Consider the following 23,743-nt stretch of genomic DNA (forward strand, 5'->3'; position numbering starts at 1 on the left):
AATGAAAACGGGACAAAGAGGGGGAAAGGAGAGGAGCAAGTACTGCCAACTGAACAGAGAACAAACCAAAGGGGGAAAGCACTGCAGCTGCTCCCAGCCCTGCAGCTGGGACACAGACAGCTGGCTGAGGCAAGAGAGAATGTCCTAGTCCTGCCCTGAGCTGCAAGGGGATGGAGCTACCCAGCAGCCCTCAGAGGGCTGGGCTTTGGCTTTGCTTTCAAACCCACTCTGTGCTCAGTCTCTCCTGGGAACAAGAGCCAGGCTTGCTCTTTGATCAGCCTTTGCTATTTCAAAGCCTAGCTCTTCACTTTAACCTAGTTCTGTAGGTCTGGGATCAGCTCTGCTGCTCTCTTTACATTCTGAAGAATGATTTATTTATGCACCCTAATTTAAATTCCTCTTTACTGGAAAGCCATGGAAGTCAGCTCAGTTTGAGGGGTCCAGGGCCTGACAATCCTCTTTTTGCCATCTTCATATTTTGTGAGGTTAACAATTCAGCTCCCTATTTTGAGCCCAGTTCCCATTTCCCTGAGGTATTTTCACCAGATAGTAAAATGAGACAGAACAGCAAATCTCTGCCAAGGACTCTGCTATAGCTCAGCCCTGTCCCGGTGCTCCCCCAGCCAGCAGCTGGTGGCAAGCAGAGCCCAGCCCTCTCTCAGTGATGAGTTGGTTAGTCAGGAGCAGTGCCTACCATGGTCACTGAAGAGCAGCTGCTTCCACTTCTGCCTTTCTATTTCCGAAGCTTTAAATCCCAGCACAGATTTGAGCTCCTGTAACACCCTCTTCGATTCCTGCCTCTCGCGTTCTTGTCTCTCTCTCTCTTCATGGGAGAAGCAGTACAAATCTTCCCTTCTGCATTCATTCTCTGAGTCAGAATAATCCACATAGGCTTCCAGCTCCTAATGGCAGAAAGAAAGAAACAAGATGTTGGTCTGCACTGCCAGTCTAGCTCCTGCCCTGAAGCACAAGCAAGAGATCTCAGAAGCCAACCACGGCAGCCGGATGGAGCCCAGCCCGAGCAGACCCAGAGGACCCGACTCTGCTCCCAGCTCTGCCTAAGTGTGGAGCAGGTCCCCTCACTGGAAGTTAACTTTACTGCAGTCACCTAGGACTTTCTTCCATACAGGGTGACCAACACCAGGAGACACTTCTTCATGTGAGGGTGCTAAGCGCTGCAGCAGGCTGCCCCTAGAGGCTTTTCAAACCCATCTGGGTGTGCTCCTGTGCGCCCTGCCCCGGGTGACCTTGCTCTGGTGCTGGCCTTGCACTGGAGGATTCCCTTCCAACCCTTCCCATTCTGGGATGCTGTGCAGAAAGGAAGGGGTGCAGCAGACAAGCCCCAGGTGTTGTCTGAGCTTGTCCCTTTGTTTTACCTGCTCCTCAGGGACTGGGTCTCTGTTCTCTATGTATATGGCAGGCTGGGTTAAAGGGACTGCAGTGCGCTGCAGGCTGTCACAGGAGACTTCGGCTTTGCCTTGGGGGGAAAGAAGAAAAGGGATTAAAAAGAGAAGGGAAGAGACTGAAAGTTGAGTGATGCTTTTGGCTCACTCAGGCAGGGTCCAGGCATTTTCAAACTGGGTGACATAAAGAAATTGTTGAAGTGCTCAGCACAGTTATGAGACACTGCTAAAGATATGGAACAGATCTACACAGCTGCTATGTCATGAAAGATTTCCTCTCAGCACTGAGTCTAAGCAACCAGAAGCAGCTCCCTCCCCAGCACTGCTCACAGCTGACACCACAAATGCTGTCCCCACTGCTCTGCTGGTTGAACTGGTTAGCTGAACCACAGATGGAGAGGAGGTGTGGTGAGGAGAGCCTGAATGAGCTGGGACTGTTTAGACTGAAGAAGAGGAGGTGGAGAGGAGACCTCATTGCTCTCTGCAGCTTCTGAAAGGAGGTTGGAGTGAGGTGGGTTTGGTTCCTTCTCCCTAGTAACTAACAGGACAAGAGGCAGTGGCCTCAAGCCACACCAGCAGAAGGTTAGGTCAGAGATCAGGAAAAATTTTGTGGCTGCAGAAGTGGTCAGAGATTGGCAGAGTCTGCCCAAGGAGGTGCTGGAGTCCCCATCCCTGGAGGTGTTCAAGAAAGGCAAGGCCACAGCAGCTGGGGCCATGGTTCAGAGTCCATGGAGCTGCTGGGAAGAAGGTTGGACTGTGTGACCTTAGAGGTGTTCCCAAGCTCTCTGATTCCATGATTCTGTTCTGTGCTCTGGTGCAGCAAGTGCTGAGCATTCCCTTAGACACCACTGCCTGCTGCCACAGCATTCTTACTACAGCTCCTGCCAAAGGGTTCGCTTGGCTTTGCATCGAGGCAAGAGAAAGATCTGCTTCCTTGCTGTGCTACCCCAGGAGCAAGGAGTCTTCTTCCCAAGAGCTGTCAGGAAGCACTGTAAAAAGGAAGAGCTGATTTAATGAAGCAGTTCACACAGCCATGGCTGACAGAGCAGCTATTAGGGGCTGGAGAAAGGCAGCAGCAGAATTAGACCTGATTTCATGTACAGCTTGAAAAGGTCAACTCGCAGATGCTGGACTGTGTGGAACTACAGCAGGGAAGTCAAATGTGGTCAGACAGAAATAGTTCTCTACAACTAACATCCTTTTAAAAGTAGCTCCTGGGAAGTCATTCAGTCAAACTGCTGCAAACCAGAGCCTGAGCCCCAGCTCCCTTCCAGGAAAGGCACTGGGCAGAAGTGAAAGTGAAGGATTTCTGTGTTGCCCATTTCCCATGTGATGCCTCCCTTCTGGAGCTCCCACCAGGTTATTTTTGTGCTGAGCTTTAAAAGGAAGCAATAAAGAATGCAAGTGCCTGCTGTGAAACTCAGGCAGTGAAAATAACCCCCAACAACCACAGACAGCTCTGGGGGACAGTCCAGAGAGGGCATGCAAGGGCAGGCACCGCTGGGTGTGCAGGGCATGGGCTGGACGCAGCAGGCTGGCACATGCAGGTGCAGCAGGACACCTCTGGCTGAGAGGGAAGCTGGCAGAGCAGACTGCCAGGCAAGGCAGACACAAATTTGGTTAGATCATGCCTGGACCTGCACAGAAACTCACAGAATGGCTCAGGTTGGAAGGGACCTCAGAGCTCATCTGCTCCAACTTCCTGCTAGGGGCAGGGACATCTCTCAACTAGACTCAAGGCCTCACCCAGCCTGGCCTGCAACACCCCCAGCAAGGAGGCAGCCACAGCCTCCCTGGGCAGCCTGGGCCAGGCTCTCACCACCCTCACACTCAACAGCTTCTGCCTCAGCTCCACTCTCAGCCTGCTCTGCCTCAGCTCCAAACCATTGCCCCTTGGGCTGCCTCACACCCCCTCAGCACAGCTCCCTCTGCAGCCTTCTTGCAGGATGCCTTCAGCTCTTGGCAGCAGCTCTGAGGTGCCCTGGAGCCTTCTCCTCTGCAGGTTGCACCCCCCCAGCTCCCTCAGCCTGTGCTCACAGCAGAGGATTTATTTCATAGCCAGTTTCTGCATTGGGCCTCTCTGTGCTGGTGTCAGTGAGCAAGGGCAGCTTGCAGAGCCGTGTCCCTCCCTCTGCAGGACACCTCAGCCACACAGCCTGAAGAGGTTCAGCTCAGCACACAGCTGCACTGCTGACAGCCCCAGGCACACCCCTCCTAAGGCAGGCTCCATCAGCAGCAGTGCAACTGCCCTGGAAGGAAGAACAACTGGAAATGATATCCAGGGGCATGGTAGCTGGGTTACAGCTGGACCCAATGAGCTGAGAGGTCCTGTCCCACCCTCACGGGTCTGTGATTCTGCGCTGATTTAAGGCGGTGGTGACGCACAGGAACGGCAGGGGCAGCACAGGTCACTCGGGAGAGGGACACAGGGCTGGGCTGCTCAGGCTGTCTCCTGGGCACACAGGTGTCAGCTTGCTCTGAGGCTGTTCAATGCTCAGTGCCCCTCCACAACTGAAAATGCTCCAGGTAGGGCCATTGCCAAGAAAGCTTCGTGGCAATGCAGCTTCCATCAGCTTTAACGAGAGGAACACATTCGAACCTCAAGGACAGCTCATCTCCACCCCAGCAAGCACAGGCAAAAAGCCACCCTTGGTCTGCCTGAGCCCACCGGGTTAGGAGGCAGTTAACAATCTCACATCCTTCCTGTGACCCAAGCTTCAAGCTCAGCACAAGGAGCAGGCTTTGAGCTACCTACAGAGATTTTCAAAGTGGCTGCTGGGAGACCCTCTCCAGGCAGAGCTCTGCTGCCTGGCCTGAATGCTCTCTGTGATGCCTTCAGGTGCACCCCAGTGCTTGCTGGGTTCAGTCTCACATTTACCTTTTTGATTTGGGTTTCTTCCACTCATTTTTTCCACCTGAGAAATGGCTTCTTCCCAGCAGCTGTTGCTTGCCTGGATATGAGGCTGAATAAACTTTAGTTTCTGCTCCAGAACTTGGTGGGCTTCTGTTGTCAGCTCAGGTGTCTCCTTAGTGCTGACAAGCTTTTCAAGTTCATCCTCCAGAATTATTACCCTACGAGACAAAGAGAGGAGCAGAAGTCAGCCATAACACACAGCTGACTTCACCTCTCCTTCAAGCATTTCATTCCATACCCTCTGTTTTCTTCTTCAAGAGCAGGCTGCCCAGAGAGGCTGTGGAGCCTCCTCCTCTGCAGACATGCAAACCCACCTGGCTGCATCCCGGTGCGTCCCGCCCCAGGGGAGCCTGCTCTGGCAGGGGGGTTGGAGTGGACGATCTCTGGAGGCCCCTCCCAACCCCACCACTGTGTGAGTCTGCGGCTGCACTGCCCACGGCTCTCTGCCCTTTCTGGTGCCAGTCTGGGATGCAAACTGTCAGCCCACTGAACCCGGGTGTGAAGCCTCCTGCTGCCAGCCGGGCTGCGACTCACTCATTGAGCAGCGCCTTCAGGTGCAGCTGCAGGCTGCGCACCGCCGTCTGCAGGCTGCTCAGCTGCCTGCTCTGCTGCTTGGCTCGGGCTGGCCGCTCGGGGCCGGCCTGGTGCTGCGTCTCGAAGTAGCGATAGAACTCGTAGCTCCTCCTCAGCTCCTCCAGGCAGGCAGCGTGAGTGTGAGGTAGGCCTTGGGTCACGTCGGACAGGATGTGATGGGGCAGCCGCTCGGGGCACAGCAAGGGCCTGGGGGCTGCGTTGGCTGGGGAGAGCAGCAGCACCAGCCTCCTGAAGAACTCCGAGCTCTGTCCCACCCAGAGCTGGAAGAGGACCTGGAAAACAGGGCAGAGTCAGCTCTGCTGCTGGGAAGGTGGGCAGGCTCCAAAGGAAGGCACAGACACATCCCGGGAAAGCACCTGGCAACAGGAGATGCTCTGAACCGCAAGGGCTCGGCTCAGGAGAGGCCTCAGAGCTCATCTCCAACTGCCTGCCTCTCAACTAGACTTGGCTGCCCACGGCCTCCTCCAGCCTGGCCATGGTGGCACTGGGTCAGTGGCTGGACTCCATGATCTCGGAGGTCCTTTCCAGCCCCAACCAGGCTCTGACTCTCCGGCTCCCAATGTTAGATATGGTACAAAAGGAGTCAGAACACCTGGGAGCAAGGGACACCACCAAGGAACTGCTTCCTTACTGCAGGGAAGCCCAGGGCAGAACAGGCACTTCTCCACCTCTGCAGTGCAAAGGGCAGCTTAGGACACCTCTCTTGGCACCACTGGCCCTTATTGTAGGGGCAGGTTGAAGACAGACCCAAACTACTCATCCTGCTTTCCCCAGCTCTTTGGGCTAGAGAACAGGACTCACAATCTACATGTTCTGAGATCCTGGATCCAGAGGATGTGAAACCACCAATGCCCATCTCTGTACTACTAGAGACGAGCATCAGGTTTTGTCCCAGTGTGCAAACAACCGAGAGCAAAGCATTCAGGGCAGCCACACAAAACCTGAAATGCCTTCAGCTGGATGTGGCCTGACAGCCCAAGGGCATATCCAGAACTCAGCTGCAAACGGATCAAATGTTCCCAAAGCAACACAACTAATTCCACTGCCAGAGCTGGTGATGAGGAGAAAGAACAGTGAACGATGTGGAAGTCACTTGGGGCACACATGCAGGGCTGTGCTTTGTCTGGATGCCAACAGGAACAGCAAAAGAGTGGGCAGCAATCACCCAGGGGTCCCTGGAGCTGTGGTGTCCTGGACAGCTCAGGAGCTCATACTGTAAGAAGCACAAAGACTAATCCCTTCCACCAGGCATGAGGCAAAAAGTGTGAAAAAGCAGCACACAGGAGTGGAGGACTTCAGGAATCACCCAAAACCTGTCTGCAAAAAGGCAAAATGATGACAGAGAAGGAAATTCCAGGTGCATGTAGGCTTGCCAAGAGCTTACTTTGTCCATGGCTTCTGACACTTACACTTCACCCAAACCACCCAACTGCCTCTCCTCAGCTTCAGGCACTATTTTCAATCAAGCCAAACATTCTCACCCTTTAAATGGGTTTAGTCCAAGGACAAGGCAGCAAAAGGACACAGACAGCATCTGCTCCGTGGCCTTGGCACGAGCTGGGAGGAAAACCAAACTCTTATGGAAATCTGGAGACAAGTCTGCATCCTACCTGCTTTTCAGTCCAAAGAAATTGCTCTCCAATAAACAACCGACTGGGGAGGGCTGCACAGAAACCCAGGGCCGGCCACAAAGCAAGGCTGAGGGGAGAGCTCACTGCCCTCTGCAGCCCCCAGAAAGGAGGCTGCAGCTAGGTCAGGGCTGGGCTCTTCTGCCTGGGCACAGGTGACAGAAGGAGTAGAAATGGCCTGAAATTGTGCCAGGGGAGGCTTAGCTTGGAGAGGAGGAAAAATGTTTTTTGCTGCAAGAGTGGTCAGGGGTTGGCACAGGCTGCCCAGGGAGCTGGTGGAGACCCCACGCCTGCAGGTGCTCCAGAAAGGTGTGGCTGTGGCACTTGGGGCCAGGGTTTGGCAGCCATGGTGGTGTTGGGCTGATGTTGGACTGGAAGGTCTTGGAGGGCTTTTCCAACCCAAAGAATTCCCTCTTTCTGTAAATAGGTCCCAATGTTATCAAGGTATCACAGCAGGAATCTGCTTAGGACTGACTGATGTTAACTCAGCTTGGTGCCAGCACACCCCAGCCCGCATCCATGTCTGTTAACAGAGGTGCAGCAGCCGTGAGCTGAACGGCACCCAGCAGGCTCCCAGGCAGCCCAGCTGAAGGAGATTTCAGTCAGATTACTGTGAACTGCTGGTGAAAAAAGCCTGCAAGCTGGAGCAGAGGAGGCTCTGTGTGAACAGAAGGCAAAGCCTTTGTTGTGAGGGTGCTGGAGCCTGGAGCAGGCTGCCCAGAGAGGCTGTGGGGTCTCCTCTCAGACTTTCAAACCCGCCTGGATGTGTTGTGTGCCTTGCCCCGAGTGCTGCTGCAATGGCAGGGGCTTGGACTGGATGATATCTGGAGGTCACTTCCAACCCTTCCCATTCTGTGGCTCTGTGACTTGGCTGACAAGGTTGGGCATCTCTAACTGCTGCCTTCTGGATAAATCAGAGGTGTTTTAAGGCTGCAGTGAGAACTTCACCTACTGGAAAGGCAACAAAAAGCATTGTAGAAGCTTAAATCTGATGCAGCTTCTCATTTACATCAAAGCTTGGCAATCACTGTTAGTAGTAACCTTACTGCCAGAACAAAATAAATCAAGGTCTAGGAATTAAGTGAATAAAATAGAGCAAGAGCCAACTCCACTGACACACAAAGTCACAGAAGAATGGAATTTGCCATAAAAAATGCCAAAAGGGAACAGCCTCAGCAGAGAACCCCTGGAGTGCAGAAGGCTCACATTTAAATCACAGCTTCTGCCTCAGCTCCAAACCATTCCCCCTTGGCCTGGCTCCAGACTCCCTCAGCACAGGTCCCACTGCATTTTTCCTGCAGGATGCCTTCAGCTCTTGGCAGCAGCCCTGAGGTGCCCTGGAGCCTTCTCCTCTGCAGGCTGCACCCCCCCAGCTCCCTCAGCCTGTGCTCACAGCAGAGCTGCTTCAGCCCTGGCAGCATCTTTGTGGCCCTCACTGGTCCTCACTATGCTGGGATGTTCAGACTCCTGCCTGGCAAACCCAGCAGAGAGGAGTAAGAATACTCAGCAAAAGGTAAAAAGGACCCAAACTGAAGGGAGAATGGGAGTGAGGATCCTGTTTCCTTCCAGACTTCTCCCGCACCCAGGCAGCACCGGAATGGGCTCCCGGAGAGCAGTGAGCATCCTGCCACCTCCATGCCTGCCACTTGGCCAGCACCAGCTCTGGCATCGCTGGTGAAGCTTCAGGCCCTGGAAGCCCTGCTAACAGAAGTCACTGGAGCAAATGTTGCTAGAGGCTAGAGGGTGGCAGGCACCGGGCTTCAGGAGCCTGTGTGGCTCTCCCTGTGGCCTGGCAGCGCTTACCTTGAGCGCAGGCAGGCTGAAGCCGTCGGTCAGGTTGTGTGCCTCCTCTTCAGACACCTGCTCCTCACTCAGGCCCAGGCCCAGCTCCTTGAAAGGGACTACACAGATGTAGCTGGTCACGTTGTCACTCTCCGAGTTCAGAGGGTAGGTTCAGCTGGAGTTAAGGTGGTTAACATAGCAGCTTTTGCATTAAACACACAAGAAAGCAGAAGAGCTCCTGCTGGTTGTCCCAGGCTGGGCAAAAGCACAGCCATGCCACCCAAATCCACCTGAGGCCAGTCCAAAGGAGGGCTTTGCAGCCTTGTTCAGAGCAGGTTTAAAGGCTCTTAGCAGAATGGGAGCTAAGAGACTGACAAAACCACATACCTAACTATAAGCAGCCAGGAGCCCAAGCCAGCTCAGTGACAAATGCCTCCATCACCCCCAGAGAGGAAAATGCAGCCCAAGTCAGGCACAAAGCAGAAGTCAGGAGAAGCCCTGTGCACTTTGGAGTTTCCGAGGCAGCTGTGTCAGAGAGCAAACTTGGGATGATGGCAGTTCCTCGGGAGTTCTCACTGCTCCAGCTTGAAACAGGAGCAGAGCAGTTAGGTTGGGCATCAGGAGGACGTTCTGCACAGTGAGGGTGGGCAGAGACTGGCACAGGCTGCCCAGGGAGGGAGTTGAGGCCTCATCCCTGCAGCCCGGATGTGTCCCTGTGCAGCCTGCTCTAGCTGGAGGTGTCCCTGCTGGGTGCAGGCGGTTGGCCAGGCCGAGCAGAGGGTGCTGGGGTGTGGGCAGGGGCAGGGCTGCCTGCAGACAAAGGATATTGCTTCAGCATGTAGAGGGTGGCCAGGCGGGAGGCTCGCAGGTTGGCGCTGACCGCGCGGTACACAGCTCGGCGCAGGCCCAGCAGGTGCTGGCTGGGGTGCTGGGCAGCTTTGTTAAGTGGGCAAGCAGCACTGACCCTGTCAAGCAAACTTGAAAAGTAAAATGTGATACAACTGTACAGATGTCCTACAGTGTGTTCACAACAGCACATCACTCCCTGCCCACGCCACTGCTCAGGAGACCTTTCAAACTGCCCCGAGCTCGGAGCACACAGCCCCACACATCGCCACGGGGAGCAGAGGGCTCCTCAGCAGCCTGCTGCTGTCCCCACCTAAGCTGTGGCAAACCTCAGGGCAGCTCTTCCAGCACCACAGAATCACAGGATTGTTTGGCTTGGACAAGGCCTCTGTGCTCAAGAGCCTCCCTGATCTCCAGCCTCCACCTCCCCTGGCCATGGCTAAGGGGAGTTGGAACTGGATGATCTTTAAGGTCCCTTCCAACCCAACCTGTCTGACAAATCTCTGAACTGAGTTCCAGCCCCAGCCATGGCAGGGATGGCTTCCACTAGACCAGGTTGTTCAAGGTCCTTCCAGCTTGGCCTTGAACACCTCCAGGGAGGTGATTCCAAGTTCCCAGGGAAAGGGAAAAAGACAGGAGCGAGAAGGGCTGCAGCCCTGGTGAGCTCCTAAAGTCCCTCTGCCTGAAGAGCTGATGAAAGCAGCAGCCCTGACCCTCCTCTCACTCCTACTGCTTGTGCTGAGCTGGACCACACTGCACAGCGACTGGGAGGGGAAACAGCTTAGGGACCTCACTGCCAAATACCAAAAGCAAAGCAGCCCACCCAGAGAGCAAGGCTGGAGCCAGGTCAGGATGTTTAATGTGATGAGCAGCAGGGGATTCATGCCAGACCCTGCAGTACATTGAATATGTCAGCTGAGAGACCATATGGAAATGTCTGTGTCCCACATGAGACTGCCTGAGTGATGTGCAAGGGCCTGCAGCTGGGCTGGGACTGTCCCGGGCACCAGTCCAGGCTGGGTGCAGAGGGGACTGAGCGCAGCTCTGAGGAAAGAGCCTTGGGGGTGTTGGGTGCTGAGCAGCTCCCCAGCAGCCAGCAGTGCCCTCCTGCAGCCCAGCAGGCAGCTGTGTGCTGGCTGCAGCCAAAGCAGTGTGGGCAGAGGGCAAGAGAGGGCATTGTGCCCCTTGGCTCTGCTCAGACCTCACCTCCAATCCTGCCTCCAGGGCTGCTGGCCCCAGCAGCAGGAGGACACAGAGCTGTGGAGAGAGCCCAAAGCAGGCCACAAAGATGCTGTCAGGGCTGGAGCAGCTCTGCTGTGAGCACAGGCTGAGGGAGCTGGGGGGATGCAGCCTGCAGAGGAGAAGGCTCCAGGGCACCTCAGAGCTGCTGCCAAGAGCTGAAGGCATCCTGCAGGAAGGCTGCAGAGGGAGCTGTGCTGAGGGGGTGTGAGGCAGGCCAAGGGGCAATGGTTTGGAGCTGAGGCAGAAGCTGTTGAGTGTGAGGGTGGTGAGAGCCTGGCCCAGGCTGCCCAGGGAGGCTGTGGCTGCCTCCTTGCTGGGGGTGTTGCAGGCCAGGCTGGGTGAGGCCTTGAGCAGCTGAGTGTAGCTGAGAGGTGTCCCTGGGCATGGCAGGAGGCTGGAGCAGCTGAGCTCTGAGCCATGCTGTGGTTCCAGTGCTTTATGTAACAACTCATAAAGGACTGCAAAGCCTAATAACACAAAACCCAACTGTGCTGCTCCATTTCTGAAGAGAGGTTTCCAGTGCCAGCCCTGCAGATGTTGCTCTGGGGAGCACAGCATGGCATGTTCTCTGTGCCCTAGCTCTTGCAGGGGACAGTTGGAAGTGTTTATGGGCAAAGTGCACCTCAGTGGGCAGAGCCAGAGAACAGCAACAAAACTCTTGTAGCATGAAGTCTAGAGAAGAGCTCTGGGTTCTGCTCCAGTGCTGAGAGCATTCCCAGCTGCTCCACAGCACAAAGCCCAGTGAGGCCTTTGGCTCTGCTCCTGGCAAGGTGGCTTCAGGCTCCTTGGGCAAGAATTCTTCTTTATTCCAAGGATCTCAAATCAGCACAAGTGGCTACAAGGGTCTGTGTGCCAGACATCCCATTCTAACTGGACCTACAAAATGCTGCCAGCTTTGTCTATCGGCTACAAAGAGCAAGAGGGAGAAAAGGCTAAGAAGGGCAACACAACTGGTGAAGGGTCTGGAGAAGAAGCCTCCTGAGGAGCATCTGATGGAGCTGGGGCTGTTCAGCCTGGAGAAGAGAAGGCTCCAGGGACACCTAAGAGCAGCCTGCCAGTACCTGAAGGGGGTACAAGGAAGCTGCAGAGGGACTGTTTATAAAGGCCTGCAGGGACAGGGTGAGGGTGGCAGGGCATAGGACAGGGTGCGGGCAGCAGGGTACAGGAGCAGACTGCCCACAAAGTCTCCTTCTCTGGAGACTTTCACAACTTGTCTGGGCAGGTTCCTGGGCAAGCTGATCTAGGTGAACCTGTGTTAGCTCTCCAGAGTCCCTTCCAAGCACTACCAATCCCACATTCCCTGAGCTGAAGCAGAGCAGAGGCTTCCTGCTGGCAGCTGCTGCCATGAGCATGCTGGCACCATCAGGCTTCTCTCACCCACTCCATCCATACTGCAGCCTTTTGAACAGCTTGCCAAAGCTGTGGGTGCAGAGGCTGCCAGATCCAGCAGCAGCTCAGAGAGCAGCCTGGGCTTTGCTAATCTACTCTCTGAGACATGCAGGGATGGGAGGAGCAGCAGCACTGCAGACAATGACCACGAGTTCGTTTGGGCAGCTGAGGAAAGGCTCCAAATGTTTTCCCTCAGCTGTAATGCAGACAAGCCCTGGCAGCCATCTCTCCTCAGAGCCCCTCTGCAGAGATAAGGCTGCCTCTTGCCTCACTGGCTGCTGCTTCAGCAAAAATCCAACCCACAACACATTGCTGGGCAGGCTGAGGCCATGCTGCTGCATTCCAAAGGGGAAGGACACATTGCTTCAGGGAAGCAAACTGAAGGTATCCCAGGCTGGAAAATCTATTCCAAATGCTAAGGCTACTGTCTCAAGCTTGCAGGTGAAAGCATGGGGTAGAAAGGGCTGGCACCCTGACACCTGTGCTTGGTGCACAATAGGGGATCTGTCACTGTGGTTAGAAAGAAGGGAGTTGGATTTGAGCTGCTGGCATTCCTCACCTCCTTTCACCTTCAGGCAGACTGGCACAACAAAGCACACATGGCAGTGACAGTGGACAGAGGCAGGCTTGCTGACATCACGTTCTGATGGCCTTCCCCACGGCAAATAACCAACAACTAGCCAAAAAGGCTAGGAGAGGTGAATGAGCCCTAACTGACAGCCCTTACGGGGACAGCAGGCAAATGCAGCAGTCAGTAACTTCAGAAGCTAAGCAGCTCAGCAACTGCATGCAAGGAAAAGCGAGTAACGTAAACGTGGAGATGGGAAATGACCTCTGGTGGTCTTTGTCCAGTGCTGTGCTCTCACCACTGGTACTTGCCACGTGAAGCCAGGCTGGTTTCCATGCCATCTTGTCTCCTGGAAGCTGAGTGACCACTTGCACTTCACTTCATTTGCACACAAGCTGCGAGCAAGCAACTCTCTGATTCCTCAAACCAGTTACCTCAACTGGTTCCAAATCTGTTTCTTCAAGTAATTAATTACTAGCAGAGGAGAAGATTTCAAAGGTCTAGGGGGGCTGGGAGCCTGAATTCTCCTTCGGGATTCAGGGCTTCAGCAGTGAGCTGTTAGAATTCCTAGGTCTGGTATGGATGACTGCTGCATGGGAATGAAAAGCTGCTCTGGTTTTACAGGGCAGAGTGAGCTGCAGGGCAGCTTTGGAGGCCACCTGCCCTGCCTGGCCGCGTGTGTGGAGCTAAGTGAAACACAGACTCACAGGGTAAAGCCTCTGGAGATGACTTCTGTCTCCTGGATGAGCCGCAGAGCCTTCCTCACCAGGTTGGTGAACGCGCGGCTGTTGGCCACTGTCTCCTCCAGCTGCAGGCAGTACCTGCGCAGCGCCAGCTGCAGCTTGGCTGTCCTCCAGGTGCCCCACAGGCGGAAGGCTGCATAGCCCAGCAGAACCAGTGCCCAGGGCAGCCAGGAGCAGTCCTTCCACCAGGAAGGCAGCATGAGCAGTGCACTTCCAAAGGCCAGGAGCAGCGAGACATCCCTGCAAACAGAGAGCAGCATCAGCCACAGGCTCCTCGCCGCCACAGGGGACAGGCTCACAGCCCCGCAGTGGCTGGGCTGGAGGGACCTTCAACGTCACCCACTTCAGCCCCCTGCCATGGGCACAGACACCTCCCACTGGACCAGACTGCTCAAGGCCCCACTCAGCCTCTGCTTGAACTCCTCCAGGGAGAGGGCATCCACAGCCTCCCTGAGCAGCCTGCTCCAGTCTCTCACCACCCTCACTGTCAAAAACCTCTTCACAATCTCCACTCTGAATCTCCCTCTTCCAGCTTCAGTCCATTCCCCCTCATCCTATCACTACAAGCCCTTACAGAAAGCTCCTTCCTGGCTTTCTTGTAGGCCCCTTTCAGGCCACAAAGCTTTCCACTTGAGGTTATGGAATCTCATCATGAGGCTACTCTGCAGGCCCTGATGGGAGCTGTAAGCAGTGTCAGATGCATCTGCACAGGACATGTTGTGGTTGGTGTACTTTAAAAGGAAATGCCAGATGAGGAAAGGCTGAGAGATGGATTTGTTCAGCCTGGAGAAGAGAAGGCTCAGGGAGACCTCATCACCATGGACCAGGAGGATGGAGGCTCCCTTTTCACAAGCAGTCCCACAGAGAAGCCAAGGGCTGGTGGGGACAGGTTGCTGCTGGGCAGATTCCCACTGGGCTCCAGTAGGAAATGTTCCCCCTGAGTACAGTCAGACACTGGAGACACCTCCCAAGGGCAGTGGTGGAGCCCCCTGCACTGGGCAGGTTTAAGGCTCAGCTTGGCAGGCTGCTGGGGCAGCTCAGTGCAACTCCACCCTCACCTGGTGAGGTTGGAGCAGAGGGTCCTCGGGGGGTCCCTTCTACCTGGCATTCTGGCACCTGGCTTTTTTATGGCACTAGTAGAAGACCAAGGCCCCACTCTGAAAGGTCAGGTTCCCTCTCACATCTGGCTTTAAAACCAAAGCAGAAGAGCAAGCAGCAAAAGCTGAGCCCTGCCAGCTCAGCATTCTCAGGCAGGTGGGCAGGAGGCAGGGCCTCTACCCTTCCAGGTTCAGCAGCACAGGCAAGGGCATGTCTCTTGGTAAGAGAACCCTCCAGCTATGCCAGCTTTGCTTCTTCCAGAGACTGACTCATTTAACTTGGACCCCAACCACACCACTGCTTTCAAACACTTTCATCAAGGCTTGAATCATCACTTGAAATGATTTGGTAGTTTCTCAAGATCCAGCAGGCAGTTAGTGGGATCTCAGATCAGTTGCTTCTTAAGGATAGTTTTAGAACTTCATAAAGCTGTCATCTGCAGCTAGAAAAATCCCATGTGGAGAAGCAAACCCTTTGTGTCTGCCTCAGACTAGAGAGTAGGGACTCAGGCAGGGAAAATGCTGACAGCCTCCACAGAAACAGCCTTCGAGGTGCAGGCAAACTCGACTTGCTCAGATACGTTGGAAAGGAAGCTCCCAACTGTCTTCACCTCTCCCAGAACTAATCACAGGATGCAGAGCTGCAAGTCTTCACAAGGCATGTTTTGTCACTGCTAAAATAGGAGCTGATCTGCACAGTTCTGTGGTTACAGACCAACAAGCTTTGCAAGTGTCAAATGTCCCTCCCCAGCTCTCCTGCAGTCCCCTTCTGGTACTGGGAGGCAGCTCTGAGGTGTCCCTGGAGCCTTCTCTTCTGAAGGCTGAACAGCCCCAACTCTCCAAGCCTGTCCCCACAGGGGAGGTTCTCCAGCCCTCTATCATCTTCATGGCCTCCTCTGGACTCACTCCAGCAGTCTAATGTCCTTCTAATGCTGGGGGCTCCAGAACTGGACACAGTGCTCCAATTCTACAACTGAAAATTAATTTCACCCCCACTCCTCCACGTGTTCTATGGAGACTACAGCACAGAAAACACTTTGCAATGCAGTCTTCACCATCACATCCCAGTTATCAAAATCACCCCTGTATGGCTTTGGAAACCCATGAGCTAATCAACCAAATCACCACTGTATGGCTTTGGAAACCCATGAGCTAATCAACCAAATCACCACTGTATGGCTCTAGAAACTGCTGAATTAGCCAGGTTAGCTCCTGCTTTGGGCACACAGTAGGGCTGGAGAGCATCTCTTCAGGTTCAGGTAGGCAGCTGAGGTTCAAGCTGACTGCTTCCCTAAGCCAGCTGAGGGAAAGCCTCTGCTCACACAAACAGGTGAGGAGCAGTGGAGCCAAGGCCCAGCACCTGGGAAGCAAAGTGGTTATCTGTGGCAGCCTAAAGAGGAGAGAGGTCTGAGCTGCTTGCGGCGCCCAGGGAAGCAGATGTGCTCAGTACAGTACCAAATGCCAGGAGCTGCTAGGGAGCGTAGCGTTGGGAGCTGCCTGCTTTCCTGTTGCTTGCTCTGCCCTGCAGACAGGATGCTGGGGTCAAGGAACTCAATCAGCTCCACATCCTCCTGCAGCAGCACTTCCTGTTGCAGGATGGTTCGGAGCGTGTCGAGGCGAAATCCAACGTCCTGAGCAGGAGAGAAACCAACAAACAAGCAGCAGTTAGCAAGCAATATGCAGCCTGTGAAAGGGAGCAGAAGCAGGGCACAGGCAGGGCACAGGCAGGCACTGCTCCCAAGGCTGCCGCAGTGGCTCACACATAGCACAAGCACTCAACTTGCTGCCAGAAGGCTGAGATGGCAGCTCAAAAGTGGCACCCCAGCACATCACACTGCCTGACACTGGCTGCCAACTCACCTGGGCAGTGACAGGAGCTGGCCACATGCCACACACACTGCCAAGGTGTTTGGGCAAGAATCAGAGAGCTGCTGCAGCTGTGGGAGCACAACCACAGCACACACTTGGATGTGTTAAAGTCATGCCAGGATGGATGGCATCCCTAAACAGGGGTTAGAGTCATGGATCCATGGAATCACAGAATGGGTTGGGTTGAAAGGGACCTTCAAAATCATTCAGTGCCAGTCCTCTGCCATGGGCAGGGACACCTCTCACCAGCCCAGGCTGCTCAAGGCCTCATCCAGCCTGGCCTTGAACATCTCCACGGACATCCACATCCTCCCTGGGCAGCCTGTGCCAGTGTCTGCCCACCCTCACTGCCAAGAATTTCTTTCCAATCTCCCAGCCCTTGTCATAAGTCCCCTCCCAGCTCTCCTGGAGCCCCTTCAGTTACTGGAAGGCTGCTCTGAGGTCTCCCTGGAGCCTTCTCTTCCTCAGGCTGAATAGTTCCCGTTCCCTCACTGCTATCACTTCAGATAACTTCCACTCTGCCTTTAATGGAAAACATTTGCTCCAGGACTATGCTCAGGAGGAAGCTCTGCCCTCCTCTGACTCATCCTCTGTCATCCTGTGCTGCTACCCAGCCCTAGACTGGAGAGCTGGGCAGGGAGAACTGCAATCTTCAGCCTGACTGCTGATATTGCTCCTGGCATGCAGGATGAGGTACAGAGGAGTGCTCCTGGCTGTGTGTGCCCAGTTTGCCTGGCACACAGCATGAGGTACAGAGGAGTGCTCCTGGCTGTGTGTGCCCAGTTTGCCTGGCACACAGCACGAGGTACAGAGGACTGCTCCTGGCTGTGTGTGCCAGTTTGCCTGTGGCTCAGGAAAGGAAGTGAAGCACACTGCAGGTGACCACTTACCAGGCGGTGAAGGACGTCCTCATGCCTGCTGCAGTGCGGCCAGGGAAGCCAGGTCCTGAGGAGCTCAGCCAGCCTCGGCAGGAGGCCTCGCTGGAGGGGCAGAAAGGGCTCCAGTTAGGCCAGCCCAGCCAGGCAAACAGCAGCAGCAGGCAGCTCTCTGCACTGGCTGCTCTTGTTAGCTCAGCACACCTGTAGGGAAGTTCTGCTCACTCTGCCTGGCCCAGCTTCAGAGGGCGCTGAGGGAACAGCTGCTTCCTGCCACCGGCCACCAGCCAGCCCTGCCTGACCCTAGCGGAGGCAGCAGGCACTCCCCGGGGCACTGCTCAGGACTCCCCAGGCTACAGATCATCCACAAAGACTTTCTCTTCCCTTCAGGACAGAGCAGAGCAGTGCAGGTGAATGGCTGACAGAGCTGAGGGAAACCACCAGGAGAGGAGCAGCCTGCCCTGGCAGATGAGGGCGGCTGGCAGGCAGGGCTCTGGAGGAGTGCTGAGCAGAGACAGGCAAGAGAGACTGCAAGAGCACCTGTGCCAGGCAGTGCCTGCAGTCACAGGCTGGTAGGGCTTGGAAGGCACATCTGGGGATCACCCACTCCTGCTCATGCCAGAGCAGCAGCACCCAGGGCAGGGCACACAGGAGCACAGCCAGGTGGGGCTGGAAAGTCTGCAGAGGAGGAGACTCCACAGCCCCTCTGGGCAGCCTGCTCCAGGCTCCAGCACCCTCACACCAAACAACTTTCTCCTCAGGCTGAGGTGCAGCCTCCTAGGTTCCAGCCTGTACCTGTTGTGCCTTGTCCTGTCCCTGGGCACCACCACACAGAGCCTGGCACCTTCACCCTGGCACCCACCCCTCAGGTATTCCTGGCCACTGCTCATGTCCCCTCTCAGCCTTCTCCTCTGCAGGCTCAGCAGCCCCAGGGCTCTCAGCCTTTCTTCCCAGCAGAGCTGTTCCAGTCCCTTCAGCATCCTCACAGCCTCCTCCGGACTCTCCCCAGCAGGTCTGTGTCTCTCTGGAACCGGAGAGCCCAGAGCTGGGCACAGTGCTGCAGGTGTGGGCTCAGCAGGGCACAGCAGAGGGGCAGGAGAGCCTCCCTGGCCCTGCTGGCCACACTCCTCTGGCTGCACCCCATGCATGTTCAAGTACTTAGTCTCCAGGCTGCTTCCCTAACTCCACAGTGCCCCAGGAGCTGCAATTCCAGCTCTGAACTCCACCAGCCAGAGGGACACCTCTCATACACCCTGCTCATGCGGTGCTGGGCCAGTGCACTTCCACTCCACCATCCCCTTCCCCTCGGTGGCACCAGGTGACCCTTGGGGTCCCTTCCCATCTGGCCTTCTGGGATTCTGTGCTGCCTAAGTCAGTGCAAGATCCTGCTTCACTCTGCAGCCATTCAATGAAAACCACAACCAAGACCTGGAGCTGTTGACACATTCTCTGCCTACTTCCTTTGGGCTGGTTGTTTTTCTGGCCTCCTGGTGTGGTTGCCTGCTTGGTTTGTAGATCTCTTTCCTTGCCCTCCCTGGGTTCTGGTTTTTGGTTTGGGCTTTGAGGGTATTTTGTGCCTGTGGGTTTGTGGTGGTGTTGTGAGGCTTTTATTGTGGTGGTGTTTGTTTGGGTTAGTTTTTGTTTCTTTGGTTGGGACTTTCACTGTTTGGGGTTTTCTACATCTTTTGTTTCTCTCCCCAACTATTTGCCAGGTAGGAAATGGAAGAATAAAAGCAAGGAGCAGGGGCTTGGCTCTTTGCAGCTAAGCCATCTCAAAGCAGCCTGGCACAGGTCTGCTGCAGCAACTCAGGGCAGAATGGCTTTGAGTGACATCAGCATCCTGGGAGCAGTGGCATGAGGGAGCTGATTCTGCCTCTACTCTGATCTTGTGAGACCCCACCTGGAGTACTGTGTCCAGCTCTGGGGCCTCCAGCAAAAGGGGGACACAGAGCTGTTGGAGCAGGTCCATAGGAGGCCACAGAGATGATCCTGGGGTTGTGCTGCTAGGGGGTTTTCTGCAGGTTTGGTTCTGCTGTTGGGCTTTTCTCATACAATTGTGGAATTGTTTCAGTTGGAAAAGACCTTTGAGATCATTGAGTCCATCCCTGTGAGGAGAGGCTGAGGGAGCTGGGAGTGTGCAGCCTGCAGAAGAGGAGGCTCAGGGCAGAGCTCACTGCTGCCTGCAGCTCCCTGCATGGCTCTCAGCACATGGCTTTGAAACCCCTCTGAGCATGGGGACTCCACCACTGCCCAGAGCAGCTTGGGCCAGGCCTGCACAACCCTCATGGGGCAGAAGTTGCTCCTCATGGCCAGACTGAACCTCCTGTGGAGCAATGGCTCCTTGTGTCCCAGCACTCAGGACAAGAGATTTCCACCCCGCCTGGATCCAACCTCCTTTCAGTGAGCTGCAGAGTGTGAGAAGCTCTCCCCTCAGCTGCCTTTGCTTCAGGCTGGACCCCTCTGGGCCCCTCAGTCACTACTCAACTTCATCTCCTTCTTCTCCAGACCCTTCACCAACTTAATTGCCCTTCCCTGGACACACTCCAGCCCCTACATGTCCTTCTTGGGGCAGGGGGTCCAAAGCTGAACCCAGGACTCAAGGTGAAGCCTCACCAGTACCCAGTCCAGGGGGGCAATCCCTGCCCTGCTCCTGCTGGCCACACCATTGCTGATACAGGCCAGGATGCCGGTGGCCTTCTTGGGCACCTGGGCACACATTGGCTCACCTCCAGCCACTGTCACCAACCCCCCCAGGTCCTTCCCACCAGGCAGTTTCCAGCCACTCTTCCCAAGCACAAAGAACAAGGCATGGCAGACCCACAGCCCTCGTAGCTCGCTCCAGCGCCGCTCTGCCCTCAGCAGCTGCCTGCCTGGGACACTGCTCTCTTTTTTTTGAAGAACAGTAAGAAATTTCTGGTTTTCCCCTCTGATTTTGCCTGTGGGTGAAGAAAGGAGGTAGTGCTTTGAGAAGACAAAGGTGCAGGCAGAGGAGAGGACTCACTTTCTGGGCAGCACGCACAGCTCTCTCCTTTTGGCTCTCTGCAGCCGCACACAGCTCTGCCTTCTGCGACGCGGACGAACATACTTCAAAATCTGTGTGCCCCAGGTCCTGCAGGTACTGGTACAGAGGAGAGTTCTGGAAGGGAAGGGCAGCACACGTTACAAACATGCCCTCTGCCCCGACAGCTCTGAACACACGGGCAGGAAGGAGGCATCGAGAGCAGCACCGAGAGGCCCTGAACACAGCGGTGGGCAGAAAACTGCAGAGCAGCCTGCGGGCAAAAGGCAGCCACAGCCTGGAGAAGGGAAGGCTCCAGCAGAGCTCAGAGCTGCATTTCAGGGTCTGCAGGGAGATGCAGGCAGGCTGGGGACAGGCTGGGCAGTGGTTTGCAACTGGAGCAGGGCAGTTAGGTTGGGCATCAGGAGGGAGTTGTGCACAGTGAGGGTGGGCAGAGACTGGCACAGGATGCACAAGGAAGGAGTTGAGGCGCCATCCCTGGAGACATTGAAGGCCAAACTTGCCATGGCCCTGGGCAGCCTGCTGCAGCTGGAGGAGTCCCTGCTGCCTGCAGAAGGGCTGGAGAAGACCTTAGAGGGTCACCTCCAGCCCAGTGCATTGTGTGGCTCGGTGCTGGTTCCACTCTGAAGCATGCTAGGTCATCCTTTTGCACACTGAGCAGTCATTCGCCACAGACTCAGTGCCCAGTCATGACCTGAAACTCAAACATGGCTAGCAGCCCACAGACACTCTCCCTCACCCACAGTGACAAGGTCTGAGCAGACACAGGGGAGCTCAGTGACTCATTTCCTTCTGGGAATTTCCCCAGCCTGGCAGCTCCATCCTCTCTTTTTCCCAGCAGCCCTCCGCCAGCCCTGGGCACTCTCTCCAGCTCCACTCAAGCACTCTGCTGTTCTGGGTGGGCTGCAAAGCAGGGCTGCTGCTCAGTGCACAAGCAGAGTGGCCTACTTCTCTTAGATAAGGCACTCCTCACCCTGCTTAAGGGTTCCAGGACAAAAGCTGGAGGGTGAGCGGGTGTGCAGCGCCTTGTCCCTGAAAGCGACGCACCGGGCGGCCCGGCCAGCTCCGACGAGAGGCTCCGCACTGGCACGGAGGGTTTGGGCCGAGCCAGCCAGAGCTGAAGGCAGACAAAGCAGTGGATCAATGCAGGAAGTTTCAGCACAAAGCAGTTTTCAGGCTCATTCCAGGCTGGACTCCACCAAAAATCCTTTCTAGGCTCTTGGCAGACCTGTCCAGCACCTTGACCTGACTCGTCCATCACCATTTACAGCCTCAAGCTACACCAGGGGAGGGTTAGGCTGGAGATGAGGAAAGAAATTATTTGCTGCAAGAATTGGCACAGGCTGCCCAGGGAGGTGGTGGAGTCCACATCTCTGGAGGTGTCCAAAGAACCTGGGGCCATGGCGTGGTGGCCGTGGTGGTGCTGGGCTGCTGGTTGGACTGGGTGACCTTAGAAGGCTTCTCCAACCTGAATGATTCAATGATTCTGTGATCCTGATCATCCCTCTCTGCCACACAGCTCTCCCTGTGCTCCAGTGGCACTCACACACAGACAGCTGGCAAAATAACCCAAATGCACCAAGTCTTGCCTGTGCAGTCTCAGGGTGCACCTTGCCTTGGGGTCCATGGTGAGGTCTCTGCTAAAAGCAGATCAAGACAACTGCTCTAATGCTGCTTGGATTGGTTCCATTTCCTCACAAAAGCAGATGGAGGAGGACAGAGACTCCTGACTGAAGAAACCCCAAACCCCTTAGATTTGAGAGAAAGCTTTCATGTCAGAAAGGGAGGTAAGGGCCAGCAAGGCTGTTTCAGTGGGCAGCAAGTGATGGAAAGACTCTCTAAAGGGAGGGAGGGTCCCAAGAGAGGGTTGCAGCAATATGAAGCATTTCTTTCTGAAGTGTCTTCCAAGTGTCCTCTTCCAAGGCACTTTGTGAGCTCAGCGAGGCACAGGAGCAGCCAGGGCTGCAGACACGCTGCTGTGCTGCACAGACAAGGGCACTGCTCGCCTAAGAGCTGTGCTGCGAACGCGGAGCGGCTGCAGGGCAGGGCGGAGACCAAAGGCACCGCTGGTGTGTGCTGCACACATGGCACAGGGCAGAGCCCCTTCACGGGTGCAGCAAGGCAGGCACAGCAGCTGAGGCACTGAGCCGAGAGAACCCCACACTTCCTGCTATGGCTTTCCCAATTCACTGCAGTCAATCCTACCAAAGCCACTCAATTCTGCAGCAGACATTCAGAGCACAGCATAGACTTAGGCAGGCTCCCACTTCCAGAACCAGGCCAGAAAATGCTCTCCTGGTATAGAAATATCTGTCTTTAGACAGAGACACATGAATGGAACTCCCTGAGCACAACTATTCTAGACCCATGCTACTACAAACTGTTGAACTCCCACACCTGTGTTTGATTACAACTCTCCTTCCACTGCTGAAAGTGGTTGAGTCCCATTCTAAATCACACATAAACGATGCAGGATCACAGAACAATCCTCTGAACTCGTTCTGCTCTTTAACCCTTCCCCATGCTTAGCTTAGTGCCACCTGCCACACAGACTGCCCTGGTTAGAATACGCCACCACCTAAGCTGGAGGCTAAAAGTCATGGCTGCAACCCTAAGCCTGCAGTTAAAGCTAAACCAGACCAAACTCAAGCCAAACATCAGAAGATAATCAAAGCTGTCTACCATTGCCTACTACATGGGCAAGGTCGCTAGAGTAGAGAACTGCCTGCCTTGGTGAAGTACACAAACACATCTGTTGCAGGTGTGCAAGCACAGATATTGCTCCTTAGTATGTGTGGCACTGGGGAGAATGCTGAGCAAAGCTTTGCACTCCCAAAGCAGAAGAAGACTCTGTTAGCTTTCAGAGTCCTGCCACAGCAGCAGCTGAAAGTGCAGGCCACAGCCCAGCTGCTCCTTGCTGAGGCACCATGAAGGCAGTGACTCAGGATTTCTCCATCAGAGGCTCAAGGCTTCCACACCGTGAGAAAATTCACTATCTGCTCGCCCCCTCCTCCACTTCCCAATCGTAGCTAATGACCGTATGGACCTTAAAAGCAGTATTTAAGGTCACTGCACGGAAGAAGAGCTTTAAAGATCTCTTCTTTACAATATGGAGGTGTTTTGCCAAAGCTGAGCTTTGCAACATGCCCCACAACACAGTGGGAGCTAAAGCAGCTCCCACGTTAGGAGTTAGCTTCAAAACCCCCAAACACTCAATGAGACCTTTCCAGCTGCGAGAGCAGCGCTGGAGAGGGCTGAGGCCAGAGCGGAGCATGCCGAGGAGTCCCCTCCCGCACGGCAGCCGAGCCGGCACTCACAGACAGCGCACGCTTGGTCTCCCGCAAGAGGCTGTTCCATTTCTGCCGCTGGTGCTGCTGCCAGGCACCTGCCAGGAGCTCGTCCTCCTCCCCGGCGCCTTCTGCTTGTCCCTCCAGGATGCCCCAGGCCGAGGACGAGAAGCAGCAGTCAGTGTGAGCGCCTCTGTGCTCCTGCACAGTAGCATTTTCCTGAGGGCAGCGGCGGAGGCACTTTGCAACTCCTCAGGCTCCTGACTAATGTGGCTGCTGGCTGGGGGGAGGGAGAGGAGGCTGGCAGATTGCTGAAGGCTTTTAAAGATCCCCTCAGCTACTGCACATCTCACACGCAGCCATTAATACCTCCCAAGCAAGGGCACTTAAAAGCCTGGGTCGCATTCTGCTGGCAACCACCTCCTCCTCTGCCCTCACTGGCAGGGCTAACATTAGACACTGACCACTTCCACTGCCTCTCTGCTGC

At 55.3% G+C, this 23,743-nt stretch overlaps 1 protein-coding gene across 6 annotated transcripts in view; it reads right to left on the bottom strand.

Annotated features, from left to right (window-relative positions):
- Positions 1-23,743, bottom strand: part of VEZT (vezatin, adherens junctions transmembrane protein) — a 43,280-nt gene that overhangs the window by 13,758 nt on the left and 5,779 nt on the right. For 4 of the 6 annotated variants that reach the window (XR_010304950.1, XR_010304951.1, XM_064154883.1 and 1 more), the window contains exons 2-11: positions 19,952-20,086; positions 16,966-17,055; positions 15,662-15,837; positions 13,074-13,349; positions 9,149-9,298; positions 8,343-8,490; positions 4,852-5,183; positions 4,282-4,475; positions 1,377-1,477; positions 695-902 (exon numbers count right to left, since the gene is read on the bottom strand). Coding sequence is in view for 4 of the 6 variants with exons in the window: in XM_064154883.1 (XP_064010953.1) it covers positions 695-902; positions 1,377-1,477; positions 4,282-4,475; positions 4,852-5,183; positions 8,343-8,490; positions 9,149-9,298; positions 13,074-13,349; positions 15,662-15,837; positions 16,966-17,055; positions 19,952-20,086 (1,810 nt within the window). In the remaining 2 variants the exon portion in view is untranslated. The remainder of the gene's footprint in view (positions 1-694; positions 903-1,376; positions 1,478-4,281; positions 4,476-4,851; positions 5,184-8,342; positions 8,491-9,148; positions 9,299-13,073; positions 13,350-15,661; positions 15,838-16,965; positions 17,056-19,951; positions 20,087-23,743) is intronic. The other 2 variants (XM_064154884.1, XM_064154886.1) reach the window with 1 other exon arrangement.

This window comes from Pogoniulus pusillus, chromosome 15 (genome assembly GCF_015220805.1).
Source record: "Pogoniulus pusillus isolate bPogPus1 chromosome 15, bPogPus1.pri, whole genome shotgun sequence".
In the NCBI taxonomy this organism is placed as follows: Eukaryota; Metazoa; Chordata; class Aves; order Piciformes; family Lybiidae; genus Pogoniulus; species Pogoniulus pusillus.